The sequence below is a fragment of the Podarcis melisellensis genome (assembly GCF_964234715.1).
Source record: "Podarcis melisellensis genome assembly, chromosome: 2".
Classification (NCBI taxonomy): domain Eukaryota; kingdom Metazoa; phylum Chordata; class Lepidosauria; order Squamata; family Lacertidae; genus Podarcis; species Podarcis melisellensis.
This window is the reverse complement of record NC_138529.1, coordinates 91,882,784-91,904,029: the sequence shown is the minus strand read 5'-3', so window position 1 is coordinate 91,904,029 and position 21,246 is coordinate 91,882,784. Positions and strand designations below refer to the sequence as shown.

General features: G+C 42.3%; 1 protein-coding gene across 6 annotated transcripts in view; it reads left to right on the top strand.

The window, feature by feature from the left end:
• The window catches only part of CNTN6 (contactin 6), a 196,966-nt gene that overhangs the window by 23,129 nt on the left and 152,591 nt on the right, over nt 1-21,246 (top strand). For all 6 annotated transcript variants that reach the window (XR_014165831.1, XM_081901481.1, XM_081901480.1 and 3 more), the window contains exon 2: nt 13,850-13,984. Coding sequence is in view for 5 of the 6 variants with exons in the window: in XM_081901481.1 (XP_081757607.1) it covers nt 13,930-13,984 (55 nt within the window). In the remaining variant the exon portion in view is untranslated. The remainder of the gene's footprint in view (nt 1-13,849; nt 13,985-21,246) is intronic.

Genomic DNA, 21,246 nt, shown 5'->3' with positions numbered 1-21,246 from the left:
CAAGATCATTCCCAGATCCATTTTCTCTAATTTAATTTCCCACTCAGAAACACTTGAAGAAACCTTAGCAATGCCCCTTAGAATCTCAGAGGCCATTTGCTAAAATGAACATCACGTTTGCGCGTGCACACACACAGAGAGACAGAGACAGAGAGAGAGAGAGAGAGAGAGAGAGAGAGAGAGAGAGAGAGAGGTGACTGATGCAGCAACACAGGTGAGGCATCGCTACTCTCTCAGTTTCTAAACACAGAAACCTTAGCAATGCCCCTTAGAATCTCAGAGGCCATTTGCTAAAATGAACATCACGTTTGCGCGTGCACACACACACAGAGACAGAGAGAGAGAGAGAGAGAGAGAGAGAGAGAGAGGTGACTGATGCAGCAACACAGGTGAGGCATCGCTACTCTCTCAGTTTCCAAACACAGTGTGTTGTTGGTGCTTACTGGAGGGAGAGCAAGAGGTGGGAGCAGCGGTGTAGCGTGGGTTGTCAGCACCCGGGGCAAGGCAAGTAATTTGCGCCCCCTAACCCGTGGAGCCAGGTAGGGGCAGAGAGCTGCGAGTGCACCCTCCCAGATGTTGCGCCTGGCGTGGCCGGCCCCCCCTGCACCCCCCACGCTACACCACTGGGTGGGAGGTAGGGGAAGCTCAGTGTTGTTATTTGTCCCATAGCCCATATAATACATATGTAAAGTGGAGTATCTAAGTGACATTTTGTATTTTGAAGGAACCATAATTAATAGTTTAAAAAAAACAACTGCAAAAGCCAGAAAGAACATTTCAGAAGTAAGAATAATAAACAGCACGAGGTCCTGCAAAAGAAACATCCCACCGCCTGTGCCCAGAATAAAAATGAAGAGCCACAATAATTGAGAGATGTCTTCTGCACATTGTTCAGAACTGGAGATTTGTGACTTATTGCAAGCTAATCCCCTTCAGCCATTAGCTCAGTGCATGGCTGGAGGGTGGCAGGCGAATGCTGGTGTGGTTTGCTGAATAAATTGCAAATCAAAGGGAGTGGGATCACCGGCATGTAAAACACAATCTGCTTAGTCCTGTTTAGTCTACCTAAAGGACTGCATCTAAAAATAGCCACAAAAGACTTACAGCTCTTTACCTCTTTGCCGAGCTACACTTCCTTGCTCCTAAACGCAGCAAAAATAGAAATAAAGATGGGATAATTACTTATCTTGGTAAAATGATCACCATTTTTCAATTGCAACTCTGAGAAGTTAATGCCATACATAAATAGCTGCTTCTTGTGTCTTGAAGTAGCAGATAATCATCATCTGAAGAAGGAGGATCTGGGACCACAAAACTGATGAATGCAGTTATTATTCACAAGCAAAATGTGCATTATTGGTGTGTGTGTTGTGGAAACCTCAGGGTTATTCTGAGTCACCCCTCCCCTCCCATGAGTAGTGTGACTTTGGTTACATGCACATAAACATGACCTGAATCAGCATTTGTATGACGATAATGCATTGCTTTATGGATTTAAAATTGTAGCTGTTAAATGGAAATACCAGTGTCTAATATTTCATTTCTCGAGAATGTAATTCTCTTTCATTCTCTGGCCCTCACTCTCATTCACACATATCCATGTTTGTAGCCAGTCTCTCTAATACAAGACTAGCCAACAGGGAGCCCCCTAGATGCTGCCAGCTACAACTTCCATCCCAGGCCTCACCCAGAGGAAAGTTCGATTTGCCATTAACCCAGCTTGCAGCAAGTTCCTACACAAACAGCAGAATAGATACACCCTGACTGCTGAGGCTGATGGAAGTTGTAGCCCCAAACACCTGGATCGTATCACATTGGTTGCCCCTGCTCTAATATCATCCTGTAAAGTGGGGGGAAACATGTAGTTTAAGGAAAAACATGTGAGAAAAAACCTTGACCTAGGATAAGCAAAAACTTGGCCTCTTCACTTTCTGAACTTTGCCTCTGGATAGTAAGATATTCTCCACGGTTCTTTTTATAGAACTATGTTTTTAGATAACTTCTCAAGGTGTTGGCCACACTGGTGGCTTAAGATTTACATCAGTCTCAGAGTGCCTGAAGCTAACAAGAATTCACAGAGTGACTTAAACCACCGTAATGCTGCCATCATGGGCCTGAATTTGTTTTGTCTTCCTTCAGTTGCGAAAAGTGCAGCCGACACGGCTAAACACCTGAAATCGCCACTGTGAAATGGTCATTAAGGTTATTCACATTACCCCCGGGAAGCTTTTGTGTGACACTGCGTGCCTATTCTTTTTCTTCGTAACAAGCAAACTCAGGTATATAATTACTGTGTTTTGCCTCACTTCAGTTCCATCTGACTTCACTGAGAGAGCTGCAACCCATAAACCCACCGCCTAGGCCAATGACACTTTAATCCTGCTTTGTATTTAACTGATCCAAAGACAAAGAAGGGGTAGGGAGCCACTGATGGTGTCACTTAAGCAACACTTAAGGCTTGTTTAAGGAGCTGGCATGCGTATGTGGGCTCAAGTATAATTGCTGCTCAGGCAAGGAAGAGAGTCCAAGCTGCAATGCAGTGGATGGGACTGTGTTCTATTGGTTCTCTGCCTCTTATAACCAGCCAGAGGGCCTTCTCGGCAGTGGCACCCCTCCCTGTGGAACGCCCTCCCATCAGATGTCAAGGAGGTAAAGAACTACACAAATAATTTTTGCTGCTGGTATAGAAGTATAGAAAATTGGAACAGTGGTGCAAGGGCATATTTATTTATATTTATGAAATTGTCACCCGCCCTTCACTGTGAAGCGATATAAGAGTAGGATACATTACTGTTGCTACTACCAATAATAATCTCTTTCTGAGTAGCTGGTGGTGGAGCAACTGCATTGGAATCAGAAGGCCCTGGGTTCAAACCAAAGGCATATTGTGGGGGAGCCTGGGGGGCCATGGGACCGCCGGGTGCAAACTTCTGAGGACCCACATAACAGGTTCCTCACTGAAGCAGGAGCCATGGGGAGGCAAGCCATGTGTGACTGGGCCTTTGTTCCTGAGGCGGCGGCAGTGCCTCCTTCTCCTCATGGCTAGCAAAGGGACACTTGCATGTCAAGAAGGGGGGGTGAGGCTGCTGCCACTGCCCACCGAGGATGAACAGGGAGGAAGAGGAAGGTGAGAAAGCACTGCCTGAGCCATGTGTGTTGCCCAGAGTTCCTCACTGTAAGGACAGGAGGGCAAGGCAACACAGAGGTGCTCCTGGCTTCATGTTTCTCTGCCTTATCTCTGCTCCCAGGTTGGGCCTAGTTTGCAAGGAAAGATTCCCTTGATTAGACGCTGGCCAGGGACCCACGTTATGCTGCTGGTTCAAACCCTGGCATCTCCGGGTAGGGTTGGGACAACCTATCTGAAACTCTGGCGAGCCATTGCCAGTCAGTATAGATGGTCCAATGAGGTGACTTAGATGGACCAAGGGTCTGATTCAATATAAAGCAGCTTTCTGTGTTCCTATGCACAGGGAGAGTATAGCATAGATTCAACTTGTGAAAAAGTAGAGTGTGTTAAGTTGTGTGTGGTTTCTTGGATTGAAGAATGTATATGTTTGTGTGTGTGTGTGTGTGTGTGTGAACTTCCAACAAATGTATGTATCTGCTTCATTCCCTCTAAGGTCTAGATTTCCCAGGAGTCCCAAATATTGCTCTCCATGTGCAATTTGCATTATTTGTAGATTATTCCAATCCATGTTGAAATGCTCTGCTTTGAAGGCTGGATTAAAATTAGGCGTGTACCCATGACTAATTAGCTGGCCTGTTCTGCTCTAGACACCTCAGAAATTGTTTAGCCTTTAAAAAAAAAATCACAGTGAGACGTCAATGCTGATACATCTTCAAGTTCCCCTGATTACACCTGTAGAAAGAAGGCACTGTGAAAAGCTACGTGCTGGCACGTTGATCATGCCCGTTGCCTAAAATGCAGGTGGGAGGGGCAATCTAACGCTGGTTCTATTAATGAATTCCAAGTACATGAAGCAAATTGTTATTGTGCCCAAGAGACGTCATGTTCAGAATGATTACGATCATGCATATTGTATATAAACTGCAAGGGGGAGAGGGAGGGAGGGAGGGAGTGAGAGAGAGAGAGAGAGAGAGAGAGAGAGAGAGAGAGATGGCAACGCCAACCATGAATCAGCTCCAGAGAACTTGTACTTTAGGAGATAACTCTGTATTTTTATAGTGCCTTTTCTAGGAATTACTTATGCCCAGAGGATATGGGTTTTTCTGTGCTTATGACAACTATATTCATTATGACTTATTACTAAAACAGGTTTTATGGTTTGTCTGTAAATGATTTCCCAGCAGAGAAATTGCCTCTTTATATATTATTCTGAATAAAACAACTTACTTCATATTAACAATTTAGCATGTATTTTATACCAACCGTACCAGGTGCTTAACAGGAAACACCCCTGAGACAACAGCAGGGGGGCGGGGAAATGCAAGGCCTCCCTCCCAAGACATCCAGTTGCTTGTTTTGGAAAGGATCCAATTTCCTCGTCCTTCTGAACAGTTTGGGGATTGGTGTTCCTGTCTTTCACTGTGGCTCCTCACTGTTAGGTTGGAGGTTAAAAAAATATAACATCCAGTTAGCATGGAGCAATTCACTGCTTAAATTAGATCACAGCAGGCAAGTCAGAGAGCAGGGTGAGGACAGAGTATGCTGGTGAGCTCTCAAGGCGTTATATGGTGAAAAGAGTCTTTTGTGAATCAACTGCTTATTGCCTTGGATGCCCTGGGATCTGGTTCAGGTTTGGACCCTGATGACCTCACTAAGGCATACTGGCTTGGTACTGAAAATGCAGTCGTGACCTATTTGACATGACACTGAGGTACAGTGGTACCTCGAGTTACAAACGCTTCAGGTTACAAACTCCACTGGAAGAGTTACCTCGAGTTGAGAACTTTGCCCCAGGATGAGAATGGAAATTGTGTGCCGGTGGCGCAGCAGCAGCAAGAGGCCCCATTAGCGAAAGCACGCCTCTAGTTAAGGACAGTTTCAGGTTAAGAACGGACCTCCAGAACGAATTAAGTTCGTAACCCGAGGTACCACTGTAGATGTACAGTAAACAGCAGTGCTTTTTTCAGGGGGGGTGCAGGGTACATATATGCCTAAACATTTTGTGAATCTAAGTTTGACCTCATTGAGGGGCAATATGAGTAGGAAAATGACAGTACCCCTAAACATTTTTTAAGGAAAAAAGTACTGGTAAACAGTGCAAATAATTGTAACTACTGTTCAAATAAGACAGGAAGAAGAGGCATTGTTGGTAACCAGTCATCTACACTTTAAAAAAAATCACCAACTAGGTATGTCACAGTTGAGCTTAATTAACTGAAGGAAGTTGAAGACTTTCTGAGATTTGTGTCTTTATATCAGGGTGTTTGCATGGTTGTGAGAATGCCCTTGCATGTTTCTAACCTTGGAGGACCTTGATTAAACTGACTGTAGATGTGCAAAATACCTCAATGAAGTAACTAACAAAATATTGTTAACATATCCTGATTTTTTGGTTTAGCATGTATTGCAAGACCACAGTTGCCACAAGGATGGGACTCCTTGACTGGCTTCCATAAATACCATAGACATTCCTCAAATAAAAACGGACAAATCTAAGAAATATATAAGGTGGTAATAGAGGGTTTCATTGTCTCCTGAATGTGGAAGGATCACTTGACACAAAAGTGCAAAGCTTTGGTGCTGAACTATTTTCATAGGGTTGGTCCAAACTTAGTCATGCTTAGAGCAGATCATTAAAATCAATGGAACTTAATGACTAAACTAAATTTCTATAGATCTCAACGTGTCTGTTCTAAGCGTGACTAACAGGATTCAGTTCAGTGTTGAGGGTATTACATAAAAGATCGTATGAGAGGTGAAGCCATAGTATTTACAACAAGGAGAAAGCAGAAATTATCTGCATCAAGAAAGCTGAGATAAATAGCAAGTGTGTTTTCTCCCAAGACTGCCTAGGAAATAATTTGAAAAGCAGCAAAAATGCTAGTAAATCTCAGACACAGTCAAGCTGCCCTCTGCCTTATTCTACACCACTAAAAGCATTTACAATTCACCCTGTTATGGGCATACAGAAAGTTCAAGTAGTCAAACTGCACAGAGACTGCCTGGGGGATAAAAAAAAAGTTTGAAAGGAAAAATACTCTCTGAATACAATTGGCATTCATGAGGAAGCTCACATTAGCTGCCTGCAAATCAGGTGTTCAGCAGAGAATAGAGAGATCATATATAGAGGTTTGCTGTATCCCTGGCTGGGACTTTGCTAGATACTGTAGTGTCAGACAGCAAAGAATGAGCATGAGAGAAGGAGAGAAAGGCAGGGATCAGAGGCTAAACGCGGTTTTTGGTGACAATGGGTGTGGGGGGAAACAGGTTTGTAATATCCGCCAGGCTTTAAGAAGGACAAAATAAACCCTGAACCGACTGCATCCCCCATTGACCCCTTCCTTAAATCATTTATTTTTCCCATATTCATCCACTGAAGCAGTGCTTTTCCTTCCCTCCAGTATCACATCATTTTCTTTGTAGATTATTGAAGTTTGGAACCAACCTATGCATTAGCTAGGGGTGTCTTGTCCTGTTTTGCCACCTGAGGCAAAACAGGAAGGTGCCCCCTCTGCCCTGCCCCCTGCTTACCAGGGTCGTGTGTCTTGATCAGCTTCTAACAAGATCTTGCAGAGCTCTCATGAAGCTCTCGCGAGGTGGTGGCAGGGGCAGGTGAAACTCGTATGGGGGCACCACCCTGTGGGAATCTGCTACCCAAGGCAGCTGCCTGCCTCATGAGTGGGGCGGTCCTGGCATTAACCCCATGCATAGGTTAGGTCAATTGTGTGGTAGTTGGGAATGGGTCCATGTTGCCAATGTTACTAGATTTGCTTCTTTCAGTCACCACGCCTACAGCTGTGTCTAAGAAGAGCCTAAGGTGCAAGCTAAGGGGCTCCATGTGATTGGGACACCCAGTTCCACCAGTGCCCCACTGATGTGAAGCCCATACATGTGCGCAAGAAGTCTGCACTGGGGTCTTCCCTACCCTACATAACATAGTTGTTGAAACAAGCAGGTGCAGGAGGTGGGGCTAAAAGGACAACCCCACTCACAACTCAACACACTGGAAAAATGCCCTGGGGATGCCTGCAAGCCCCCTAAACTCTGAGCATCCTCTGGTACGTGCAGCTCTGGAAAAGGCATCTCCCTTCTCTTCCAGTGCGCTTCCTAGCGACATATACCAGCTGGTATATGCACACTAATCTTCTGGCATAACACAGCAAGACGAGTGAGACATCATAGAACTAATCTACTACAGTCATACCTCAGCTTACAGATGCTTCAGATTGCATTTTTTTGGGTTACGGACTGCTGAAACCTGGAAGTACTGGAACGGGTTACTTCCGGGTTTCGGCGGTCGCGCACGCACAGAAGTGCTAAATTGCGCTTTGCACATGCACAAAAGTGCCGAATCGCAACCTGCGCATGTGCAGACGCGCCACTGCGGGTTGCGGATGCTGTGGGTTGTGAACATGCATCCTGCATGGATCACGTTTGCAACCCAAGCGTCCACTGTATTTATTTACACACTATGTACAGACGAAAGCATAATGTCGTCCGTTCTCCCCAGCTCTGAGAGAATAAGCAGAAAGAAAGAAAAGCGAAAGTACAGTGTAATAATACCTGCCGCTGAAGAGATAAGACTGTCTTTTTTCCCCAGACTCGTGCCAGACAGGCTCCCAGACAGGCATGCGATTTACAACAATCTCATCTGCAGCATCAGAGGAGTGAAATTGCTAACACTGTTGCACTATGCATGCAACTTCAGCCTGACAAGAGTCCTTCCGCACCCCCCCCCAAGAAGAATGGCTCCTTAATTTCTCTCTCTCTCTCTCTCTCTCTCTCTCTCTCTCTCTCTCTCTCTCTCACACACACACACACACACACACACACACACACACACACACAAAAAAAAATGGGGGAAATACATGCAGACTTTTTAAAGCTGGGGATTTACTGAATGCTCAAAGTAGAGGAGGTATCTGCCCATCCATCCAAACCATAGCATATCTGCTACACCAAATTTCCCTTGGATGAAAGCCAGTTTCGGAAAATGTTTCACCCCAGCAATATTAGGTGGATTGTCCCCTCTCATGGGAGTGCCATCCAATCAGAGGAAAAAAAGGAAATTTTACAGTGGGAATGCCACATTAACAGGAAAATTTGATATGGGAATGAGTTTAATTTGAAAAGATCACGGGGGGAGCATCTTTAACAGCAAAAAAAAAAACAATACCTTTAATATCTGCTTTTAAAGAGATATGTTTGTATACATTTTATTCCATTAAGAAGTAAATATCTAAACTGTTCTACACAAGATAGGCACTTCTACTCCCATTAACTCATTTTGTTGTCTCCCTGTCCATTTGCTTAAGATGGCTAGAGAATAATAATTAATTTAAGCAATAGTTATATCCAGAAAACAAAGGATCTGACAGCACCATTTATCTTTATACTTCACCAGAATTAAAAAACAGGCAAGACACTCCAGTTTAAACCAGGCACTCTCATACAATAAATATTACAGTCTTTTGTTAAAAAAAATATTCTTGGTGTAGTTTGACAGTAAATTATCATATGAAAGACAGTATTAGCAGCTGTAATACTAACAAGTATTTATGTTTGTCAGAAAGGTTTCTGGGTCTGCTGGCATTTAATAAATAAAGTTACAATAATACCTAAGAAAACATCTATCTTTATTCTTTCTTGTCACAAGCTGCAGTTTTATACCTGGGCATAAGCTCCACTGGACTCAACACCTGAGACAGGATAGACAAATTGTGGTTCCTCTCTGTTCTTCTTTCTTCACTCCCCATATTTCAGCATCTGCCTCACAAATTCACCAACATTTTGGTACACATTTCTCATAATATGTACATTTTTGCCTGGATTTTTTTCTAAAGTATTTTTTACAAGCAAGGCATTGTAGCATAATTCATCTTGGATGTTATTTTCTCTAGCGCTAGTCCTTTATGCAAACTTTCCTTGAGTATATGCAATACTGTACTTTTGTTTTTGTTTTTGTTGGAGAACTCCTTTGCAAAATTCAGACATGTTTGAATGGCAGAGGATAAGCTGCTTTTCAGCTCACACATTGTTTTGGGAAGTGCAGATTACATAGGTTTGCATAAAAAATGTGAACTGAGCCACATTTCTCTCCCATCCCTATTTCCGGGTAGACATAAAATAGGACTGTGCTGCCCTTTTCTTTGTCAGAATGGATGAATTAAAAGCAACACCAAGTACACTAAAAACATGTGGCTTAAACATACAGCTGCACAGTGGCAGAACCATGCATTGTCTTTATCACAAAAGGCGCATGCTTAGTTGTAATTTAAATAGACAGTTCGATAGTATCAGCACATTTTTGCATTATGGATTTTGATGTTCCCAGCACAATGGCTTAGTTTTACATACACGGAGTATTAGATCAATGATACAGAATGAAAGATAAAAGCCTCCCAAGTCAATGCGTTCACCTTAAAAACTGATTGTGCTGGTACAAACTACAGGGGGGAATTTTTAAAATTCCAAAAATAAATTTAAAAATCTGCTGAAAACCACCCTCTGTCTTTGGGCTAGCAGCATCCTAGCTGCTGGTGTGGCATACATAAAAAAAATTTCTTCTCTTTTGGCAACTCTTGACCTGAAATGCCTAGTAAAAAAGCTGCAAGCCCAAAGATGGAAAAGCAAAGGAATACCAACAAAAGATGAAAGGCAAGAAAAATTGATGGAATATGCTGAAATGGCAAAACTAGCTGGAAGACTACGAGATAAGGACAACAGAGACCTTAAGAAAGATCGGGAATCCTTAATGTTATACCTGCAGAAACAATGTAGTGAAATGGACTCTTTAGCAGGTTTTGATTAAACACTTACAACTATCAAAAATAAATATAGAAAATACAACAATGATCTCAAAACAACAAGAAAACAATAATTGTTATACTAGACTCTGAATTAAGAGTAACAAAACAAGCAGAAGAATTTTTTCTGTAAAAAAACAGAAGAGGAAGTTGAGGGAAGTCGTGGGGGGGTATTATGAAGATAGCATTATTTTTCTTTTTTGATATGTGAACGATGTGAAGATGACAAAGATATGTAAAATCAAATAAAAAGTAATTAAAACAACAACAACCACCCTCTGTGAATATGTGGTGGATGCTCACTGGATATTGGTTGTATATAAGGATGTAGAATGGATACTTGGTGGTTGTTCCGTTTTAGTTCCTGATTGGCGTCATATGCCCAATGTGAAAACATTTCTGGAACCCTATTTCTCTGCGAACCATGACTCATGACTGGGGTGAAGGTGCAATAAGGAATATGGGATGGGTGAGAATGATGCTGGAGACCCCCAAGACACTAGGTTTTTTTTATTTCCTACCTAAGCAATACAGCACTTCAGCATGAGGTATACACTCATATTTTGACGGTTGCCCAGCATTAAAAGTTACTCCTATGAAACTGATATAGCAAGGAACAAATGGGACAGACCTTTTTCCGTTATCCTAGCTTTTATTAACAGGGATCTTTATTTTTGTGTGCAAGAATATTAACCATGGCATTCCTCACCTGCAGGCCAAAGTGATTAGTACTCACTTTAATACCTCAGGATTCTACCACCTTCTTCTTCTGCATGTTTCAGTCATTCTTTCTCTTCACCCAGTCATCCAACTCCCTGCAGTAACTTTGAATGACCTCAGTAAGATACTATCAGGTCATTTCCTTAAATGCTCACTATGGGTTGTATCCAATGCAGCGCTATATGAACATTCCATCAGTGCGAGCATTTCCTTTCCTTTCCTTTATTATTTTTTTTTATTCAGTTTTACACTACACATTTGAATTCAAACATTAGTCATAATCATCAACATTTAGTATTCCCCAAATCCTTAGACTTCTCTCCACCCTTCCATGGTTTCCATTTTCAAACTTTTTCAACTTCATCATATAATTTCTCTATTTTTCTTAAAATAATCCATTTTTACCTTAGTTTTTAGTACATTACAAGTGTTACTCAAATCCTGCCCAGGTTTTTAGTTGTTTACAGTGTTCCCTTAAGTAAATTGTAAATTTACAAGCATTTCTGTTTATGTGATGGAACAATCTTCCCTTCTCCTCCCCTGCAAGCTCCCTAAATCTCTTCCAGGGGATTCCCCAACAGTTTTGGGGGTGGCACAGGACATGCATGGGGGCAGGAGAGGGGCAAGTCCTGCTGTGCAAGCAGAAATCCTTGCACTGATGGAATGCATTCAACTGAATACTGCTTTACACTTACCGGTACTTTTTTGCACAGTACTGAATTTATTTTCTTCTTGTATTGCATTGAACTAAACAATCACTTTTGGTTTTGAGTTCTTCATCATAGCCATTCCCCAAAATCTGACCACCCAATAGCTCTTTTGCCAGTCTTAGAACACAATCATATGTAAAGTTGCACAGAAGTAATCCCATTGTCTTCAATGGGATCTGCTTCCAGGTATGATATAGGATTGCAGCCTTTATCTTGCTTTGTGGCCAAATGAATTTGAATCAAGAGAAGATTAATGGATCCATCCTCCTTAATGAGGATTTTCCATGTGCACCAAGAGTCAATCCAAAATAGTTTTATCGTTTGATAGGTCTGTGTGATCGAAGCTTCCTCGTTGCAGCCTTGTACAAATTTACTCCCAACAGTAAATTATTAGTTTGCCCTTTGGGAGTAAAGGCCAAGTTGACAACTTTCTTGATTTACTTAATCATACAGTGGCTGAAATGTCAAAGGAAATTAGAGCAACTTGTTATATAAACCCTTGGGAAATATGTTGCTTACTTAAGGATAGCACTTTTATCTGATAGGGGCATTCAACCATCGCTTTGCAATGATGAAAAGTACTTCAACACACACAAGACAGGGACATTTGATTCTGCCAGTTCCTCTGCCCCCATCTAGTTCAGCAGTTCACTCCTTATTCCATATTGTCCCAACCCTCAGACAAAGCTTTCAGAAGAAATAGCAAGCTGTAGTAGGTGGGGTTCAGAAAAACTGGGCTCCCTGAATGTGAGTGGAAGTGCTTTCCGCTACCACAAAACCTCCATTGCCTACACATCTGAATAGTTAAAGATGTCCACATAGTCTGCAATCCTAAACTTGATTACCTCTTGAAATGAAATGGGAATTACTTCAGAGTAAAGATGCATATAAAATTTTGTTGTTCATCATTGCGCTGTCAAAAGTCAATTTATTGCAATATACCGTATTTTTCGCTCTATAAGACACACTTTTCCCTTCTAAAAAGTAAGGGGAAATGTGTGTGCGTCTTATGGAGCGAATGCAGGCTGCGCAGCTATCCCAGAAGCCAGAACAGCAAGAGGGATTGCTGCTTTCACTGCACAGCAATCCCTCTTGCTGTTCTGGCTTCTGGGATTCATAATATTTTTTTTCTTGTTTTCCTCCACCAAAAACTAGGTGAGTCTTATGGTCTGGTACGTCTAATAGAGCGAAAAATACAGTACCTGGACCACATGGAAATTAATTATTAGAAGAGTTTGAAACTTACAAATTTTTGCAGCTTTTAAAACTTGGACATATATAATAGAGGCCAGCATTTCCACACAAGGCAAGCCAAGGTGTCCATGATGGAGAAAGTTGGACTGTGGAAGTTCCATGGCTTTTTCAGGCTTTTGGGGAGAGGAGTCACCTCTAGTTATGACATTTAATATTTGGGCAAAGCCCCTGACATGGGACCTCCTAGATGGAACACCTAAATGGTCCCCTTTTCAAATAGACTATATCAACTTTGATTTCATAAAGCAAGCTCACTCTAACATTCCTTCATCTGTAAATATTCGAAACATATTGGATTTAAATTGGATTTTGACACATTGCATTGAAACCATTTCCCCCATCCACTTGAGGATTGTGTCGAGTAAGTACCATAGTTCAGTTTCAGCATTTCCCCAATTTTTGTAGCTCTGAAGAACTGCATTGTTGGCATTGGTGGGAAGTTTCTCATGGAATTGTGGCCTCCAATGATTCAGCTGATTATTATTTTTGCGTTTTCCATTTCAGAGTTCCTAACTGAAGTTAAAATACCATTTGTTCTCAGAACCTCTTTTCCCTTCTCAATTTTTTTCCTAGTTTAATAAATGATTCATTTTGATACTATTTTTTATTTTCAGGCAATGTATTTGGTTTTTCTCCTTATATCTCCGGAGGCCTTTTTCATGCTGGTTTGTAGCTTAGGAAGTTATTCTAGCTGTGTTCTTGGAACTGATATTACAAATGCTGTTTGCAAAAAGCTCTGGGGTATAGATTTCTGGGGCAGGGAAGGGTGGAGCTTCACTAGTCCAGGACCAATTGGATCCAGAGCCAGCCCCACTGCCATCACATGATAGCAGCTGGACCTGATCTACCTGTTTTCCAATTTCCACCCATCCACTGTGCACAGGAAGGCTGCAGATGCAGATGTGGCCCTGCGATTCCATAAAGCCCCACTGGTGCTGGTGGTGTAAGAGTGTAGCTTATGAAATGCCAATGAACTGATGGGCATTTAGCTTTTCCTCATGAAAGCAATCAGAGGTTTTATAAGCCATGTGAAAAGCAATGTAACTATAAACGTATGTATGTTGGGACAAACAATCATGACATCTTTTCCTCCAAGGAAAGAACTCATCGTCCCACAACACACACAAAAAGGAGGACAAATACAATATTAGGGCCTTAAGGTGGATTTAAATAAAACAAGTCTAGATATTTGTTTGGCATGTATACCACCAACCTATCTTACTATTTTACAGGCTATAAAGTAGTGACAGGAAGATCTACATAGTTTCTCTGATGATTGGATGGGAAGAATTTCTGACCTTGGAACGTGGAGATGATGTTGCTATGGAAACTCGTATTTCTGCTACTACTTCTGAGCTGCTTTGCAGGTGAAGTATTCAATTATTACTCTGTAGAAGTCGATTGATAAATATATCACTGTGTTTTATTTCTTAACAGAAATGCATGCATCTTAAGAGGACTAATCTGCACAAACCACTGGTCTAAGCACCTTGTCATTAAGATGTCAGCTACAGTTACTTATTCCAAAGGCCATTTAACTCTGGCACAGCTACAGCTTTTTGTGAGCTTCTGTTGACTTTTACTGATGCTGTTGTGGGCTGAGCTGGGAATGTGAAAGCCACCAATTGCTAAGGACTGAGTTGAGTGAGGATGATCTTTGTGTGTGCCATCAACAGCTGCAGGTGTTCTGATCTTTAAGTGTTAGAAAGGATATTTTAAAAGGAATTCAGTAGACAGTGGGAAGTTGAACATTTTCAGTCCAATCTATACTGAGCAAGAGAAAACAGTGTGCCTCTAATGCGTTTGGGAGGTGATGATTCCCCGTTTGGAATTAGGACAAAATTCCTCTCTGGTTTGTCTTCCTAGGAGCTCATCTTGTTATGCAATTCTTGACATGATTAGTTTTACAGAGCCTTAATAAATACTCCCTTGGAGATCTGACAATGTGCTTTCTTTGCCCCTCCCTGCTACCTCTTCTTGGCATGTCATTAACATATTAGAGAACTGGTCTTAGTAGACCAAAAGCATGAGTCAACACTGTGATGCACCAGCAAAAAAGGCTATTGCTATTCTAGGCTGAATCAACATAAGTATAGTGTCCTAATCAAGGGAAAGCATAGTGCCACTCTATTCTGCCTTGGTCAGACATCACCTGGTGTACTGTGTCCATGTGGAACAAGCTCTGTTTTTTCCTACCCCAGAGGGTAGGAGCTGAACCAATATCTTCAAGTTTCGTGATAGGAGAGTCTGACTAAACATCAGCAATAACTTTCTGGTGGTAAGAGCTGTTCAAATGTGGAATGGACTCCTTTGGAAGGTGCTGGACTTTCCTTCCTTGGAGATTTTGAAGCAGAGGTTGAATGGCCATTTGTCACGGCTGCTTTAGCTGAGATTTCTGCATTGCAGGGGGGGTGGACTAGATGGCCCTCAGGGTCCCTTTGAACTCTACAATTCAATGAAAGAATTATGAAAGCAAATTCAGAAAAGCATGAAATACTCTTTAAAATAACAGAGTACACTGTGCAGTAAAATTACAAGTAGTATTTTTGCCTGGCATCTAAAAGATGACATAACAGGCGTCAAGGGTGTTCCTTTCAGAAATTTTAAACAAGCACCTTTGAAAGAGTTCAGTAACTGGCACTCCAGCACTGAAAAACCACCTGCCAGTTTCATCTTCCCTCTAATGGAAGGTTTATCTAAGGAGAAAAGCCCTAAATGGAAGATCTTAACATCTTAAGGGTGGTGCAGAGAATGAGCTTATTTCCGAAGTTGGATATGTTCAACAAACAGTTCCACTTGTCAGTTTTGTGGGAAACACTGTTTTGTGGCTTGTATGCAAAGTACTGGTAATGAGATCATTCCATCATCACAAGCATTTCTCCTTCCTGGTGGAACTATTATCACTTGCCCTCTCCATGGAATATTCTCCTGAGCCCCTGGAGCAGATTTGAGGAGGATGCAGGGTTGCCTGGGGAAACGAGAGAAGGCAAATCATGTTGTACTACCAGGATTCATTGCACTTGCTTCTGCCAGGACTAGGATTTAGTTGTATGCAGCTCGTTCATCCAAAAGTCAAAGTTAATAGATCTAGAAAAGTTATCACACCAGGTAGATAAAGTTCAAAGTTTAGGGCACTGTATGTCAAAGTGCAAGTAGATAAATAGGTACCGCTCCGGCGGGAAGGTGAACGGCGTTTCCGTGTGCTGCTCTGGTTCGCCAGAAGCGGCTTAGTCATGCTAGCCACATGACCCAGAAGCTGTACGCCGGCTCCCTCGGCCAATAAAGCGAGAGGAGCGCCGCAACCCCAGAGTCAGCCATGACTGCACCTAATGGTCAGGGGTACCTTTAACTTTTAACTATGAATGCAGATGCTGGGACACATTGCCTTTGTCATAGAATCATCGAATTTTAGAGTTAGGGGTTGATGGGCATCCCCTAATTTTCCCCATGCAAGTCTTTTACAAAAACCTTGAACAACAATGGGCCCAGGACATAACTCTGGTGCTCCCCACATGTCCCTTTTCCCCAGGATGATGAAGAACCATTAGTGAGTTGCTCTTTGGGTTCGGTCAGTCAACCGGCTACAAACCCACCTAACAGTAACCTTGTCCAGCCCGCATTTTACCAGCTTCTCCACAAGAATATCATGGGGGACTTTCTCAAAAGCATAACTGGCTAGTAAACTTCCCATATGCACATGGCAGGTCCCTGTTAAGAAAGAAAGAATGAGATCAAATCAGAAGTCTTCTTGTGCCAAGGATTACTGGCATCCTTCAAGCAACACAATATTTGAGCTTGAGTGACCATTAGTCTGACTTGGTACAGCAATTTTTATATTATTTGATCCTGTCTTGGTATAAGGAAATTGATCAGATAACCGTCTGGTTCCTGGGCTTTAGCTCTTTAATCCTGTGATGTTTCTTAGCTAGTAATGAAGGATAGTGTCTATGTTCCATGGAAAGTATCAGTGAGAAATGTATAACTGGAAGTTAAGTTCATTGGTAATGCTGCTGTTTTATTTATGTTTTGCCGTTATGGTTCTGGAAATGGTTTTTACACTGATTTAATTGTGATGAGGTAGTAGCCTTAACCCTGCCCAAGAACAGTAGGCTAACTTAAGGGTGTGTAAAGCAGGGCATGAGAATCACACAGCTCTATCATCCAGCATCTTCAAATATCTTAAGGGTTGCCACACGGAGGAGGGAGCATGCTTGTTTTCTCCTGCTCTGGAGGGTAGGACTCAGACCAATGGCTTCAAGTTGCAAGAAGGTAGATTCCAACTGAACATTCAGAAAACTTTCTGACAGCTGTTCAGCAGTGGAACAGACTCCCACGAGAGGTGGTGGTCTCTCTTTCCTTGGAGGTTTCTAAGCAGAGGTTGGAATGTCATCTGTCATGGATGCTTTAGCTGAGATTCCTGCTGTCAGGTGTGCATGCAGGAGCCAGGCCCTGTGACCAATAGGACTTTGCAGGACTGGGGCCTTCCTAAGTTTGTTCTGAAGAGGCAAGGCGTGGCCTCACAGGTGAGGCCGATTGGTAACTCACTGCACCTGGTGGCAAGAGCTGGGAAAGGATATAAGGTCAGCATTTCCCTTTGGCTCTTTGCCACAGCAACACGCTTCCTGCCTTGCTGCGTTTGGCTTCTTGCTTCCTGATCCTTGAACCTCGGCTTCTTGACTCCCTGCCTCTTGATTCTTGGACCCTTGACTTCTTGACTCCTTGCTTCTTGATCCTCGGACCCCTGACTTCGTGACACCTTGCTTCCTGACCCTCGGACCCTTGGCTTCTTGACTCCCGGCTCTCTGACCCTCGGGCTCTTGACTTCCTGGCTTCTGGCCAGGATCCTGCTCCCACCTCATCATCTTGCCCCCGGTCCTGACGTCCCCTGCCGGGACTTTGATCGCCCATGAACCAGACCGTGACACCTGCATTGCAGGTCCCTTCCATCTCTAAGATTCTACTATTCTATCTCACTGCTCCCCACAAACATTGCCCTGTGAGGCAGCTGACTGAATCTGCTTCACAGCAGGGCTCACCCTGTCTATATTCAGGTTCCTTTGTGACAAGGAAAAGGCATTAAATATCTGTGCTGTACATTTTCAAATCCTCTTCCAAGAATATAATATGAGTCTGGTGTATCAGGCCAATGGCCCATCCATCCTAGCATCCTGTTCTCACAATGGCCAATCAGATGACTTTAGGGAGCCTGCACGCTGCACAATAGCACCTTCCTCACCTGTGATTCTCAGAGACTGCTATTAACAAGATGTCAGATATTGCTGGATCATAACTCCTGCCATCCCTGATAATTGGCCATGTTGAGTGGGGCTGCTGGATTTGAGAACCATGAGTTCCTGACACCACAGGGGGGAGTGGGGCAGATTAATACAGAAAAATTCAATCTCGTATTTTATGTAACAAAAATGAGTCAAATAATAAAATGTTTGGCTTGAAGTATGGCATAACTAATCAATATTACAATAGCAATCAAAAGAACCATTAAAGCTAGAAGATAATGAGAATATAATGACGCCAGTAAAAAAATAGGTTTTGTATCATTCTACCCCACCTATGGGGCAGTTTGATACATTGGACGGGGCACTTTGATACAAAGCGTAAATTGCATGAGAACGGTAATTATTTACAAAAAAATAATGAAAAAACATTTTTTATTGTGAGAGATCATAACCAGCCTTACAATTTGTTACTTAAAAACTAAATTACATATCAAAACTAACAGCGTTTCACACATATCATAGACTTTATGGCAGGTTTTCTTAACAAAACATCAAAACTTGTATTAATCTTTCCTCAAACATTTAAAAAAAACTTTGGAAAAACTTAAAAAATATAAGAACTCACATTAGGTAGTCAAAAAATAGTAATTTAAACAAAATGCTTATAAAAAAAAATTAAGACAATTACTTAACGGTTTGCTTCTTTTGCACATTATATCCACTTAAAGGTAAAGGTAAAGGTACCCCTGCCCGTACGGGCCAGTCTTGACAGACTCTAGGGTTGTGCGCTCATCTCACTCTATAGGCCGGGAGCCAGCGCTGTCCGCAGACACTTCCGGGTCACGTGGCTAGCATGACAAGCTGCATCTGGCAAGCCAGCGCAGCACACGGAACGCCGTTTACCTTCCCGCTAGTAAGCGGTCCCTATTTATCTACTTGCACCCGGGGTGCTTTCGAACTGCTAGGTTGGCAGGCACTGGGACCGAGCAACGGGAGCGCACCCCGCCGCGGGGATTCGAACTTAAGTCAATAGAAAAAGTATAAAGAGATGATGTTCGAGATGTGCCCTTTGGGAAATTTGGTTTTGGCAACAGCAAAAATAACATCCTTGAAATCAACGCTTGCCTTATCTTCTACAATGGGGAAGACAAGATCCTGTTTTTTTCCTGAGATATGACACTTGATAATCGGTCATATTATATTTAGAAATGACTTTGGCCATGTAGTAAACAACAGGTTTTTTTCTTTTCAAATTTAATGAGTTTAATGAGATTTCATGCAAACTTGTATATTGGGGCACTATTGTACACTAGCGGGGCACTTTTATATGTATCAATGTGCCCCGTGTCTTAGTGTATCAAAGTTCCCCAATGGACATTTTCAAAAAAAACTAACAATTATTAATAAAACCACTGAACTTATTTAAAAATAATGTGTAATCCTGATTACTGAGTGGAATAACTTACCTTTGGTATTTTTAAATCTTAACTAAACGACGTAAAACAGTGTTGGAACACTTTTACATTTCACATAATTTTTTAGTTGGCCATGCTAAAAACACACCTACTCTCGTCAAACGCCAACGGCTAACTGGCGGGTGGCATGGTCACAACTATTGTACTCACACATGTATAGACACGTTTTAGTGATGTTGCGACACGAATAACATTTCTCGATATTGAAATATTGCTGGTGTATCAAGGTGTCCTGTGCATCAGTGTGCCCCGCTTCCCCTTACATGATGGTAAGGACATGATCCCAAAAGGAGGCTTATAAATATTCAAATATAAATAAAATATGTACTGCTTTCTGTGTGGACAGTTCCGAAGAAATGGTCTTTTCTCCAATTAATGCTGCTTTGACTTTTATAGGGTCATTATCCAGTTCCCAAGTGTAGACATTTGCCTGACATCGGCCTCTAACTAACGTACTGAACTTGTTATACTTCAAAAACAAAAAACCCCTGGTCTCATCTTAGTCATATTCTCATGGTGTGGTTATGCTAATTATAGCAACTACATGTGAGCCTTAAATTAATAATATGATTCATGACTCAGCAGCTGTCTTTTCTTTGAATAATGAATCAGAAAATAATGCAAAATACAGGGTGGACAAAACTTAAAACAAAGCTAAGCTATATTGTTCATAGCAGAGTTTATGCAAAACTGAAAATCTCTTCTAACTAAGCACCAACAAACCAAGTAACTAACCTAAGTAAGCAAACAATATAATTCTAATTACAGTATCAATTTGGTTTAAATTTGGCAGTGAGAGATTTTACTTTCTTGGGCTCCATGATCACTGCAGATGGTGACAGCAGTCACGAAATAAAAAGACACCTGCTTCTTGGGAGAAAAGCAATGACAAACCTAGACAGCATCTTAAAAAGCAGAGACATCACCTTGCCAACAAAGGTCCATATAGTTAAAGCTATGGTTTTCCCAGTAGTGATGTATGGAAGTGAGAGCTGGACCATAAAGAAGGCTGATCGCCGAAGAATTGATGCTTTTGAATTATGGTGCTGGAGGAGACTCTTGAGAGTCCCAGGGACTGCAAGAAGATAAAACCTATCCATTCTTAAGGAAATCAGCCCTGAATGCTCACTGGAAGGACAAATCCTGAAGCTGAGGCTCCAATACTTTGGCCACCTCATGAGAAGACCCCTGGAAAAGACCCTGATGTTGGGAAAGATTGAGGGTACAAGGAGAAGGGGATGACAGAGGACAAGATGGTTGGACAATGTTCTTGAAGCTATGAACATGAGTTTGACCAAACAGCGGGAGGCAGTGGAAGACAGGAGTGCCTGGCATGCTGTGGTCCATGGGGTCACAAAGAGTCGGACACGACTAAACGACTAATCAACATCCTAAAACACCCATTCCACTGGATCCCTCAGAGGAGACACAGCGACTGTCCTTGCTTGGCCTCCTCCATCAGCAACCATTCTACATGGCAGTGGCGGACCTTGGCACCTTAAATTTCAGCAGCCCCTTGTCCGACACCAGAATCTGCCATCCCTCACCTCTCATCTTGCATTGGACATCATAGTTGCATTGCCTGCTGTGGTGTCCCTGAGGCTTGGCAGGCTTGTTTGTGCTCCCCTAGGAACCGCCTTTATATATGGCTACCTCAATGGGAGAGATGCTCTTGCAAAAGTGCCTTCTTCAGCCTGACTAGGACCAACTGCCCTTTAGATTTCTTAGGACTAGTCCGACTATTAGGCAGAATGAGGCAGAAGAGTCCAGCACCCAAATGTCTTGCCCACACTTTCTTCCCCAGAATTGCCATAATCAACAGCCATTCTACCCTGCTGCAACAAAGGGGGAGCTGCAGTTATTTTTTTGTGAAAGAGGGATCATTTAATCTCCTTTAGAATGTTGTGGACAATTGGA